This window comes from Castor canadensis, chromosome 7 (genome assembly GCF_047511655.1).
Source record: "Castor canadensis chromosome 7, mCasCan1.hap1v2, whole genome shotgun sequence".
Lineage (NCBI taxonomy): Eukaryota > Metazoa > Chordata > Mammalia > Rodentia > Castoridae > Castor > Castor canadensis.
In genome coordinates, this window is record NC_133392.1 from 124,864,314 (window position 1) to 124,878,259 (window position 13,946).

Consider the following 13,946-nt stretch of genomic DNA (forward strand, 5'->3'; position numbering starts at 1 on the left):
ACATTGTTGAGGCCAGAGGAGAAGCACATGAGTAAGCATCTCTAAGGGTACAGTAGATTATGGTTAAGTTGTGTTATTGAGGTCAGTGTTCCTTCCCAAATTTTCCATGTTGAGTGAGGGTTGGAAGAGCTCTGTGAGCATAGCACTCAGAAGGACCCATGGTCCTTCTGCTTTGTGACCAGACACTGGGAAGTGGGCAATAAAAGGTCTTCCTGGAGTTTTCTATACGTATGACCCAATGGGGTCATACAGTTAGGGATGCATTCAGCTAAAGTAATAAGGATTGTCTCCACTCACTTAGGCAGAAAGATATTTATAGGAGTGGGCTTAGGGAAACAAGCAGAAGCTAAAGGCCAGATTTGAAAAACAAACAGTTAAAAGGGTATTCTGAAGGGCAGTATTGTTGTACATTTTTGTTGCTATGACAACATACTCAAGATTGGGTTGGGGACCAAGAATCTGGCACCAGCATCTGCTCTGCACATGAGAGGGTCTTCTTGCTGCATCATAACACAGCACAGGACAGCACATGGGGAGACAGAGCAAGCATGCTATCTCAGGTCTCTCTTCCTCTACTTATAAAACTAGTATTGCCAACATGGGGCTCCCAATCCCATGACCTCATTCAATCCTCATTACCTCCAAAAGCCCTCACCTCCAAATAACATGAACAAATAAATTAGGGGATTAAGTTTCCAACACATGAATGTTTAAGGGATACATTCAAACTAGCTGGGTGCTGGTGGCTCAGTTTAGGAGGCTGAGATTGGGAAGACTGTAATTAGAGGCTAGCTCAAGCAATTAGTTTGCAAGACACCATCTCCAAAGTAACCAGAACAAAATTGACTGAAGGTGTGGTTCAAGTGGTAGAGAACCTGCTTTGCAAACCAGAAGCCCTGAGTTTAAACCCCACCCTTGCCAAAAAAAGAAATGGCTAGAAAAGTGGCTCAAGTGGTAGAGCACTGTCCTAGCAAGCATGAGGTGATGAATTCAAACCTCAGTACTTACAAAAACAAGTTGAAAATATAGGTTACTTAAAAAAATAGCAGGCAGTGATAATCTTCCTCTGTTCCTCAGTAACACTACCCACTACCTTGTTCACCTGGTTCCAAGTCCTGGGCAGGAGTAGCTGTTGCCTGAATCTGCATTCCCTGCTACTATCCTGGCTTTGGGGATAAAAGAGAAAGGAACAGGCTCATCTGGCTTCCATGGTAGGAGGAAAGGCACAATCACGGCCTTGTTGACTTATAATTTGGAGAAGCAAACTCATTCACCTCATCGCCTCATCTAATAACAGAGTTAGATGCTGGGGATTCCCTAAAGGATATAAACAAATACCTACTAAAGTTAGGTAGGAAAAGAGCATGGATTTGAATTCAGATCTTCCTGATGCCTAGATTAAAGGAAGAGATAAGTCATCTCTGACTACTCCAGCTTCCTATGACCTGCAAAACTTGTAGTCTATGTCACTAATAAAAGACATAGCATAAAATAATAATAAAGTGCCATAAAAACAACAGCACAAAATTCTTGAGTGCTTATTATGTACCAGAACCTGGGCTAAATTTGTTACATGCATTGCCTCGTTAAATTGTAACAATAAATTGTCCTGAATTATAAATGGATGTAAACCTGTGAACATACATTCTTTCTCATATTATTAAGAGGGATGATAGTGGGAGCTGAGGTCAGAGAGGTTAAGAGGGTGGACCACATGGGGCTTTGTAGCCTGTTGTAAAGACTTGGACTTTTATACTGCATAGAACAGGGAGCCATTTGAGCAGAAGAGACACATAATCTGATTTATGTTTTAAGAGGATCATTCTGACCACTGGGTGATAAATACACCAGACCTTGATCCAAGTTCAAGGTGCTATCAGTGGAAGTGATGAAAATATTGTCGATATGATTTGAAGGTAGATACACTGAGTTAACCGTAAGTATGAGACAAAAAGGAAAAAAAGGGACATCAGTGGTTTGGGCCTGAGCATTTATTTCCACTGCTTTGTGTAGAAGATGTGCATGTGTCTAAGGACATCATTTTGAACCTCTGTGCTCAGTGTTTTCTTCTATGAAGTGGGAATTACAACAGTGGGGACATCATAAGGTTGTTGATAGCAGTGAATGTATTAATTCAAGTAAACTGGTTAGAACAATCTCTGAAAAATGATAAATGCTAGTAAGTGACATAGTTACTTCTCTTGTTCCTAACTATGTTTTGACATAAGTTCAGCCTGTCCCATCTGTATTGACTCTTCCTTTGGGTATTGTTTAGGTGCTCTCTGATGGGGTTTGATCTGAATCGCCACTGGCTGGATCCATCTCCATGGGTTCACCCTACACTGCATGGGGTGAAACAGCTCATCATCCAGATGTACAATGACCCAGTGAGTATCTGAATGCCGTCCTCAGCTGCTAGCCTCATGACTTGATCTGGGAAAGGGAAGTGGTATGTGGGAAAGTTCACTGGGAGCTTCAAACTAGGACAACATGGGCAAAACTAGAGAGGCACTGGTCCTGCTCATCTCTGAATGTTACTGGCCCAAGTGCCTCCTCCCAATCCCTTCTCCCTCACCCTTTCAGTTATGGTGGTCTTGTAAGATGAAGGAAATATAGTGGAGTATTGCCATATTTGTCAGAGCTCTTTGCTTACAAGCTAAAGAAATACAACATAGAGAATTTATTAGAAGAATGCCAGTGGTGCACTAGATAATTGAAGACTACAGATTGACCTTCTCCACACGTAGGGAACATGGCTGACAAGTGTCATTCCATGTGACTCCCACCACTACAGTGACTTGCTCTCGTTTGATTGCCCAGGCTTGGAGGACATGCCCACCTCTGGCAAGAGGAGGTGGTCTGAGAGGCAAGGGTATATAAATACAGGACAGCTCTATGGCAACCACATGGTTGGAATAGGGGCTCTGTTCACAGAGAAGAGAGCCCACTGTCTGAGAAGAAACGAGGGGAGCTAGGCAAAAAAGAACATGGGTATCTACACCAAATTTGTTCAGAGGAACAAATTATTGTCAGTGAAAAATAGAAGACAGTGGGGTTTCATAACTTAGAGGCATTCTGCAATTATCATCTCTGAAGAGCTTTCAGAGAGAGAGAGAGAGAGAGAGAGAGCAAGATGGATCTTTTTTTTCAGATGGGGGACATGGGAAGAGATAGTGCCTATAGAGAAATAGAATTTTTTAGCAACGAGAGTTGCCTGATGATCAGTGGGTGTGTGAGTTGTGAGCTTTGCCTTACTAAAAGTGTTCAACTCGAAGCTAAATGACACTGTCAAAAATGGTGCATAGAGGATACTCAATTGTTTGGAAGATATTGTAGCAAAATTACATCTGAGTCCTTTCCAACTATGATGATTGTGATTTTATGACGCCTTAAGTCCCATCAGGTGACAGATGGTGATGGTTAAGACAGCGAAGTTCCCAGTTGGGGTACTTCAGAAATGCCCCAGTGTAACCCATTCCACTTATTCTTGTTGAAAATGCCAATAAAAGTAACCTTAATTAAAGAGAAGCATAAATGTGCAATTAAAAACAAATACCTACAAAGAAAGAGGTAGTAAAAGAAATAAGTCCTTAAGCTCAACATAGTTATGTTTTCTTGACTGTGGACATGAATTTTGCTTTTCTGGGTCCTTTTCTGACCCATACTCTGTGTTAGGGCTTGTTCCCTTACCATTTCTCTCTTTAGTACATTGACTTCTTTCTCAAGTCATCCTTCCTTGTCTACAAAAGAAGCTTCCAACTGTGCTCATCAAATCCCTTTACCCTGAAATCTTCATGCTATGCTGACCAACTTTACTTGCAGAGAATAGCTGCATCCAACTTTCTCCAGAAGTTTCTGTAGTCTGATGAGCTCTCCCTTCTGACGTCAGTGCCAGCTGCAATTTCTCTGATAGAGACACAATGTCTTCTCCTGCTGTTACTTCCTTCTCAAAGACAATAGCCCCTACATTTTTTTTTTCTGATTTGGCTGATAATAGATATTCCATAATATCTATTACGGAAGAATTGAGTTGAATTGAACATGGCAAATCCTGTTATGTCAAATTTATTATGGTTTATTGGTACAAAACACTTATTCACAGTGAGGAGAATGAGGCATAGTGGAAGAACAGATACTGAACCAGGTGGAACAATAGTTAAGGAGCCACTGAACGAAGTGGTGTTTTAGGTGAATCTTAATGAGAAAACTGGTAAGGAACCAAGAAAAAAGGGTTAGAATTGCTAAAGGGAAAGACTTCAACCTGCCATTGCCATCATCAATTAAAAGTTATTGATTTGCTCACAAACTGGGCATTTGTCTATGTTTAATAGATCAGGAAACTTAGGTACAAAGACATTAAATTATTTATGGCATGAATTGATTAATCATCAGCTGTTGGATCTCAATAAGTACACCTTGGATGCTGAGCTATTTGCTTCCTGAAAGTCCACACCTTTATGCCTCAACCAAGTACATAGGGCTCTAATGCAGGAGTCGAGCCGACCTAGAATAGGATCCCGGCAACCTCAGTTTCTTCCTTGCTCCCCTCTCTCCTTACACAATATTTTTTGGGGGGAATGGAAGGTCTTAACATAGTACATGTTTGTTATTTCACAGTTTCCATGGGTCTAGAATATGGGAAGGGCTTAGCTGGGTCCTGTGTTGAGGGTCTCAGAGGGCAGCAATCAAGGTGTGCATTCTTGCTATATTTTCATCTGAGATTTGTTCCTTGTCCAATCTTTTACTCCTTTCTTCTATCCACAAATATTTATATATACCAGGCACTACAGTTCTAATAGTGAGAAAAATCCTGACCCTTGAAATATAGTAGGGAAATAAAACATTGAACGAGTAAATGCTGATATTTTTATAAGCATGTTGGGAATTATTAATAAAGCACAAAATGTGACATAAGCAGATTGGTCCTAAGTCTTGGCCTTGTTGGGGTAGTGCTGGTTTACACCGGTTGTCCTGGAGTATTTTTAATAATGCCCCTTTCACTGTTAAGAGCATAATGGTTTGGATGGAAAATTGTATGTTCTGTCTAGATAAAAGTGATACCAAGGTGCCTAGCATAGTGCTGGTGTGTAGCGAATCCTCAATAAACATTTTCTGGATCAGATTCAAATTCACATCTGACTAGAGGCATCTTTGTGGCCTGGAGGTACCTCTCCTGACCTTCAGTATCACATATATAATCATAATCACTCAACTCCAAGCTTTCTGAACTGTCAGGACAGTTTCTAGACTTGTTGCTTTCTTTTATCTTATTTATTTATTTGCTGTACTGAGGCTTGAACTCAGGGGCTTCACCTTGGGCCAGTCTGCCAGCCCTTTTTATGAGGGGTATTTTCAAGATAGGGTCTCACAAACTATTGGCCCAGGCTGGCTTTGAACCGACATCCTCTTGATATCTGCCTCCTGAGTAGTTAGGATTATAGGCATGAGCCACTGGCGCCTGGCTCTTTTTTTTTTTCTTTTTTTTTGGAGACAGGGTCTTTCTATGTAGCCCAGGCTGGCCTTGAACTGGTGATCATCTTTCAGTCTACTACATACTAGGATTACAGGTGTATGCTATCAAACCAGCCATGGACTTGTTTCTAAATGCTTATAACCTCCTCTCTTCTGTCCTGGTGACCTTCTGCCCAGAGAAATCAACAAGCAAAGATTCAGCAAGATCCTCCATGATCTGAGTATGGCTCCTCACTCACTTCCTTCAAGGTGTTGACTGGAGCCAGGTGGAGACAGCCTTCACAGACAATTATTCTGGGTGCACTGATGGAGGGAGGAATAGGGTGTAGAAGCCCAACCTAGGAGGCAACACCTGATACAGGAGGGATGCTCAGGCAGGGAGAACTTTCCAGGTGGAGGAAACAGTATGTGTATCTGCCCACAGAGAAGCACATTCAGGAGAGAGAAAGTCATTCTGTGTGGCTAGTGTTGGGGGCAGACAGAAGGACAAAGGGAAGCTGTGATGCAAGGACCAGCTGGACTTTATTTTCATGAGAATGGAAGCCGCTGGAGGATTTAAGCAGGGAAGTGACACAATCAGGTATGCATTCCAAAACAACCCTCTGGTGCATGGTAGGAGGATGAATTTGAAGGGGCACAGCCTAGAGTCTGGGGGAATATTTGAGCCTGCTGCTGTTAGAATGAAGAGGAGAGGAATAATCTAGAGATGGTAAGAAGCAATATGAGGAACTTGGTAATTGTGTCCAATGGGAGGGGAAGTAGTTCCCATTATGCCCTTGGTTTGGCTTGGGCTGTGCAGTTGACATAGTGTCTTTCCTGAGATGGGGACCCAGGACAAATAGTGCTCATAGGACAGGCAATACATTCATCATTACACGTACTCTGTTTGAAGTTAAGCAGAAGTGAAACGTCCAACCTGTACCATAAGTCCCAAGAAAGAGACCTTCTTTTTCCTTTTTACCTGGCAATGAGAGCTTGCTGCCCTAGTGTTAGTGGTGACTTTTATTTTAAAGGCTGCTTTCCTAGTCCAGGGCTCTCTAAACTCTTAACCTGTCTTGGGAACATTGACTATTGGATGATGATCTTGAAAAAGAAGAGTTTAACTCAGAGGACTACAACGGAGCTGGGATATAAAGTGTTTCATGTTCCATTTCCACAATAGCTGTGTCTGGGCGGTATAGTTCTTGTTTATCCATTGTGATTGAATGCCCCAAGAAGAAGGCAGAGTCTGGCTAATTTTTCTCAGAGTCCCTGGTACCCTGCAGGAATCTGACTGTAAGCAGGTGCTTGGCATAAATGTTGAGCAAACCCTGAAATAAACCTAGAGTTTGTGTGACTTGCTTTTAGAAGATTTTCCTGAAGAAGAGGAACCATTGAAGTACAGACTCCTCTTCTGTCTTGCCTGACCTCCAGAGAGTCTCCTGATTCCATTGTCACCATTACTATGGCCTCCTTAAATTAAGGTTCTGATCAGGCAACTGAAACCCTTTCCTGGGTTCTCATGTAGCCTATCAAGATTGTCCAAAACTCCCAGGGATAGAACCTGACATGACATCACTCACTCTTGTTCCCACAACACAGGTCTCAGACCACCTTCCCTGACTTACTGCATACCCCACCCCCCAGGCTCCATGCCTGCTGCATTTTGCCCACCATTGAAAGTAAATGTTCTCTAACCACCAAGGACCCTCCCAGGTCCCTTGTCTTCCCCATCCCAAACCTGTCCCTATCACCCAACCACTTCTTATTCAGGAGCTGCACTTAGGGAGCAATCCTTAGTGGTGGTAAATGGCAGGAGAACCAATGCCAGCTCTTATCTACATTCACATCGCTCCTTCCCATTCTGATTTTAGGTCTGAGAGGTCTACCCCTTCAGTAGGTAATAAGCACCAGAAATAACATTACCTTTCATGTAAGGGTTCACACCTTTCCCATGGGTGTTTATTCTAGCATACATCCTAGAGTGTGACTGTGAATTCCACATCACATAATTAGCCACACACAGTCACTTACACCCAAGGCCTCACACAGAGCTCTCCTCTCACACCTGTATCTAGTTATGATCTTAAAAAGCTAAGCTGATTGTGGATGGACTTCCTAGGACCATTCATCTGCAACTTTACTAGCATCTAATTATATGTACTTACTGAAGCCAAATAGAAAGGCACCATTTGCTTTAAAATGCATCCCACATTCTTCATTATTACTATGAGCAAGACCCTCGGGTAGCCTCTGGGGTACAATTAATGACTTGAGTAACATGCCAGAAGGGGCCTACAATTTGATGGGAAGTCCAGATTCTTAGGAAATTTTACTTCAAGACAGCTGGGAGGGAATGCTAGGACATAGAAAATACCAAGCTTTGGAAATATGAGGCTGGGAGAAATGAATCCATGCGGGGCTGGTGGTAGGGAGTTATCCAAAGATGCTGGAGGAAACTTCATTTTGACTGATCCTTTAGGAATGGAGAGGAGAGAGATTATAGGGAAAGGGGAGTAGGCATTCTAGGAAAAACTGAACAGTGGAATATGGGGCTAGGAGACCTTAGCTGCTGGGGTTGGTGTGCAAGGGTTATTACAGTGAGTTGTGAGAGGGCAGGTGAGGGGCAGACTGAGGAAGCTCATGCATTGGTTTGCACACTGGGACAAAGAGTAAAAATGAAAGTGTCAGGCCTTTTTTAAACTTATTTTTTTTTTAATTGCATTGTCATTGAACTCAGGGCCCTGCCCTTGCTAGGCAGACACTTTACCACTTGAGTCATGCCCGGGCTAAACTGATTTTTAATAGAATTGAATATCAAATATCATGACTGTAAAACAATTAAGACAATGGAACTAAGCACCACTTGCCGGGAATATTCCAGCACATACCCTTTCTCAATCTTGAGAATCAGAGTAGTCAGTATAGAACCCTCAAAGACACTGGAGTCAAAGAAAGAGATCAATAAATAGTATTTCCAACCACTCAGTTCCTTCGTCTAGAAACTCTAGAGTCATTCTAAAATTTCAATCCAAGTGAGTCTCCCTCCCATGCTTTAAAACCTTTCAGCCACTCCCTATTACCTATGAAATAAAGGCCAACATTCCCGGACGTGCTGTTCAAGGACAGGCTGAATTCACCTCTGTGCCCCAAGACCTAGCTCAGAACATAGCACTGTAGAGAATATTATGCTGAATGCTGATTGAGCAGATGAATAAAGAATACGTACTTCTGGAAATCACTGAGGCTGCAGTGTGCCAAGTGGATCAGAGGAGGTGAGACCACATGGGGAGAACAGAGACCAGCTACGCACTATTGGAACAGTCCAGGTGAAGATCTGCTATTGTTGAGAACCCCAAGATCTGGCTGGATGAAGAGAGTGGCTTTCCTCTGGCCCTTTCCTTTGCCCCCGGAATCACTCAGAACCCAAGGGCTGATTTTTTTTTTAGAGGTTTCTACACTTCAAGGTGATTTCCCCTTTTCCTGGAGGAGAAAGACCCTTCTCAGTCACCACTGGTGTTGCTATAACAACTTGGCTGTAGCTCTTTTAGACAGATCCATTTCCTTAAATCATTTAAGAAAAATTAGCTGCCATAACAACACGGAGCAGCTTTTAAAACAGAGCGACACAGGACTGGGTGGGTATTTTTTTTTTCCTCCTTTTCCTTTCCTTCTGTAGTCTTCCAGATAAGCTGCTCTCTTTCTGTCATAAAAATAAATAAATCATAACACATTTACCTGACAAACAGAGCAGTTGGTGACATGGTCAAATAACATACATAGCACTCATTCACACCAACCCACAAAACACACACACACACACACACACACAATGTAGAAACATGTAGAAATTGAATACATTCACACACATAAACCAAACAATACATAAAAACAAACATGGTAAGTAAAAACCAGACACAGAGACAAGTATATAGATACTCATGATTACACAAAGGATATGTATATAAACTCACTGCCACCCACGATGTCATCATTCAATTGGAATGGCTCATGAGGCCTATTGTTCTCAGGATGAGCAGGCATTTCACTGGATTGCCAGACTAAAAGGCCCAGAGATGGCAACCCCTACCCCAAATCCAGGGACACCAGAGTGTTTGCACCTGCCAGGATTTTCTATGCCTGGGCTGGGAGGCGAGCCTTGCTGTGGAAGATTTAAGCCCATATTGGAAAAGGAGGAGGGAAAGTTTGTGGAGCCCTCATTCCTACCCCACATATGTACTTAGAGGTCAAGAAGAATAACAAACAAGAGGCTGCAGCCACAGCATTTTGGGTGCGATATCGATAATTCTTTGTCCTGTATGGCAGCCTGTGTGTGTGTTTATCACCCCCTGGGAAGAGGCAATACCTCCCCCATTGAAAACCACATCCTTGAGGCATTTGAGACTCTCACTGGAGCCTTAGGAACTCTGGAAACTAGGCTGTGGTTCTCCAAAATCTTGTTCCAGATCCATGTCTATGACGTTATTACACCAGAGGTTCCTTGTAAGGAGCAGCTGAATTTGTGTAGCCTTTATTGTGTAAGAAGATCTTGGAATACGAGCTCCTGTGCCAGAGCAGCTGAACCATGTGTTTGCTTGGTGCTCTCAGGCAAATCTTTCCTCCTCTCTGGGCCTTTCATTTCCCCCCTTTCTGCATTCTATAGGGCTGAGGATAATCTCCCAAAGGGGTCCTTCTGGCTTCACAGGCTGGATCTTTTGGCTATCCTGTTCAGGATCCACTGCTGGGCAAGATTTCTACAAGGACAGCCTTATCGAATGCCTTCAAATGTGCTTAGCACAGATGTCTACTCCATAGACCAATATTAGGTTTCTAAGCCTCAGAGAAAAATAACCCTGGCCTGTAGGCCTCACCAGTAGTAGGCAAGACCCAATATGTGGATGTGGGGTACATGAATGTAAAGCATTTTTGAAGGCAGAAGAGGAATTGCTGCCCTAGGGTAGGGTGAGGAGGAATGTCCTGCTGAAATGTCCAGAGTGCAGCCAGCTGCTACAGGTTTTGTGAGGGATATATAGATACATCCACAACACCACCATAGATCATACCTTAGGTCAACGCAAATATATTTCCACTCCTGTCAACATGGCCCAAGAAATCAGTAAATAGCCACGGAGGAGAAAGGTTCAATTCAGGATTAAAAACTTGAAATAAATGTAATATTGTGTAGAAGGCTCTGAAAGCAGGGTGCTTTGGGTTCATGAAATTTTTACAGTTTTTCCTACAACAGTTTGAGATGGTCTAAGGTATATTATTCTTTCTCTAAAGGGTAATTTCTCCCACCTGTGATAAAAGACATGGTTTTTCTAAATCTCTAGACTCTGACTCTGGCGGAAAGCAAGGTGGAGAGATTGCTCTTGCTTTAGAGTAATAGTCCTGTCAAGTTGGTGGCCGCCTTTCAGTTTTTCTAGTATCTTTTCATACTGAAAGACCCTAAATAACTCTTATCAACTGACTAGTTACATATTGCTTGAATTGCATGGGGGAATTAGCAAGGTTTACTCACAGCCCCAGTTCCCATGTTCTACTGTAGATTGTGATCCTCTTGAGGGCTTATACTTGGCCTTCCTCATTTCTACATCCCCAACACCCAGAGGGCACAGACCCTCAATAAAGTTGAGGGAGAGGGGAAAGACAGGCAAGCAGGAAGAAATCCACACATTAAAACCTGGGATTAGCATTTGAACAGGGTTCTGAAGAATGGATAGGAACTTGATGTGTAAAGAGGAAGAAAAGTGATGTAAACCAAGAACTACTCAAAATCCATTTTATTCTTCAGGACCCACCACCATGCCCATCCTCTCCAAGAATTCCCTACATTCTTTGTCCCATAGCAAGTCCTCTTTTTTTTTGCTTTCCTATAACTATTAATAGGCTCCATTTCTTCCATCTTGTGGTTTATTCTACAAACATTAATAGAGCACCATGGACTTGGTGCTGTAGTACCATATCCTCTGACCTGGGGCTCCATTTTCTCAGCTCCATTGCAAACCTGTTCAGCACAGGATCTACACTCACATCCCCACTGCTCTGGACAGGGCCAGGTAGATCGATGAGAACCTCTTGAGCAACTGATTAAAATGCAGTGTCTCCAGAAGTATTGTTGTTGGGGTTCCTACATGCATCCCACAGAGCTGGCCCCACTCCTCGGTTTAGGCATTGTTCTGTGTTTGAGTGACAGGTGTCTCTTCCTCCTTTAGACTGAAGTGTCTCAAAGATAGAAGTTGCATTGTTTTCATCTTGTCTCTCCATCACCTGATAAGAGTCCAAATACAGTAAACCCTCAATGAAAGCTTGGGGCAAGAAATCTTGACAGGTCCCTCATTCTACCTATCGTTTCCAGCAAGACAGAACTGAAACACTCCAAAAAAAAATGTCCCAGAGAAAAACATCCCAGAGAAATCCACCACAACCTTGTCTTTTAAACCTCTGCAGTTCTCTCCCACTGCATTGTGTTTCCATTGACTCATCTTCTTTCCTTCCTTTTCACTCCTGCTGATCCCCCTGTCACAAAGAGCTCCCACATATGGAATCTTTTCTAAAGCTCACAAATTTGGAAATTAGAGTGTTAGCACCCAGTCACATAGAATCCCTATCACAAACCCATAGATTCTAATGTTCTACCCTACACACTCTCTACTACCAGTCTTTATTCCACTCACTTTGGTTTCTAAGTTAGACCAAGCTTGAGTGCCTGTTTATCCTATCCTGTGGTCACTCAATTATCCAGGCCACAATGAGCTGAAAAGGAGACACCCTTGGAATAACCTCTCACCATTCACCCAGCCACTCCAGTTTCCCTCCAGGTCAACTCTTCCAATGAACCTACCCCACCCATTTTCAAACCCTCTCCCTCCACACACACCCTGCTTCCCTTCTGTGCCCCTTGTGTGAGCAGGCTGGGATCTGTCTACAGTCTGCTATCCCATTAGGGACTCAGCTGAGCAGGGTGGTATTAGAGTGCAGGTTACAGTTTAGGATGTTTTGTGTTTAACATGTGTGGAACTTTTCTGAGAGTTATTTTTGGTTGTTGCTTTTGGGAGGCTCTGGAGCCCAGGATGAATTCACGCTGGTACATCAAATAGCATATTGCATTTCAGAAATTGGCCTTAGCCATGGGAAATCAAGTAAGCCAGATGCCTAATTAGTCCATTATTTACTTGGTGGAGAGAGCTGAATTCTGATGAAAGGACCAGACAAATCACTGCTTCCAGCAAGAGCTGAACTGTTTAACCTTTTATCAGGAAATAGCCCCTGCCCTTCTGAAGCACTAATGCTCATCTCCCTGGTGTCTGGCTGTGTAGAGTGTTACCAGTCTGAGCACAGCCTGAACTTCTGGCCCATGAGTCTTGTTGCTGTCCCATTCTTCAAGTCATCCCAGGCTTCTATTGCCTGCTTTGCTTTAAGGCTGGTAAAATGTATAGATAAAAGAGTAACACCCCCATAATCTTCAAAAAGAAAAAAAGCGTTTAGCAAGCAATTCCTGACCCCAGGCACTGAACACTAGAACACAAAGATAAATAAGAAATAGTCCCTCTCCTCAAGGAGTGGATGATCCATATCACAGGGGTGATTTCAAAGCTGTTTTCCAAAACAATTGCAAGGGGTCTGAGGAAGACCCCTTGCATGGGGGCTCCTTTCCATTGTAAGAATGATATGTTTTTGAAGCTGAGAGCTCAGGATCAGGCCTGGGTTTAAACCTCAATTCAACCCTCCGTAGTATAGCTATCTTGAGCAGGTGCCTTAGCTGTTCGAAGCTTCAGTTTCTTCATTTCAAAGGGGTGATTGTAAGGATGACATGAAATGAAACGTGATTTGCTTTAGGCGCTGTATTATGCACATACATTCTCAAAAAAGTTAACTATTATTAGTATGCTAAAAATATGTGATTAAATGGTTCCTTGGGCATAGAAAGTTCTCTCTTCTGGAACTCCAGACCAGGACTCAACCTATGATTGCATGGTGGTAAGTGTTATGGTGGACAAGGGCTCTGAGTGCCCTGTGGGAAAAGCAGGATCATCTGAACTGGACTTGGGTCAGGCAAGACTGCTTGGGGAATCCACACTTAAGAAATAATCTGGTATAATGAAGACTTATGCAAAAATCTCTGAGATGAGTTTTAAAGGAAGAGTAGGAGTTGACTGACAAAGGCTGGGAGAAGCATTACAGGCAGACAGAAGACAGGTATTAGGCAGATGAATATACTTGGGGAGTTATAAGGAGTTTGGTTTGCTGGGCTAGGGGGAGCATGTGGAGGAGTGGCAGGAGGCAAGGCTGGGTGGCAGGCAGAAGCTTGTGGTAGAGAGCCTGTGGGACACATCAGGAACCTTGACCTTGATCCTGAAAGCTATGTAGAGTACACTTCAGGCAGCAGGAAGACAGAATTCAAAAGAAAGATAAAAATTGTTACTATGAGTTTCTGTAGTTTAAGTATATCATGTTGGTAGCTTTGACTAGCAATTGCAATACTAGAAACCTAA

The 13,946-nt window shown here is 42.9% G+C and overlaps 1 protein-coding gene across 4 annotated transcripts in view; it reads left to right on the forward strand.

Annotated features, from left to right (window-relative positions):
• The window catches only part of Agbl4 (AGBL carboxypeptidase 4), a 1,287,504-nt gene that overhangs the window by 1,181,552 nt on the left and 92,006 nt on the right, over positions 1-13,946 (forward strand). For all 4 annotated transcript variants that reach the window (XM_074080185.1, XM_074080183.1, XM_074080187.1 and 1 more), the window contains exon 9: positions 2,276-2,387. In XM_074080185.1, the coding sequence (XP_073936286.1) occupies positions 2,276-2,387 (112 nt within the window). The remainder of the gene's footprint in view (positions 1-2,275; positions 2,388-13,946) is intronic.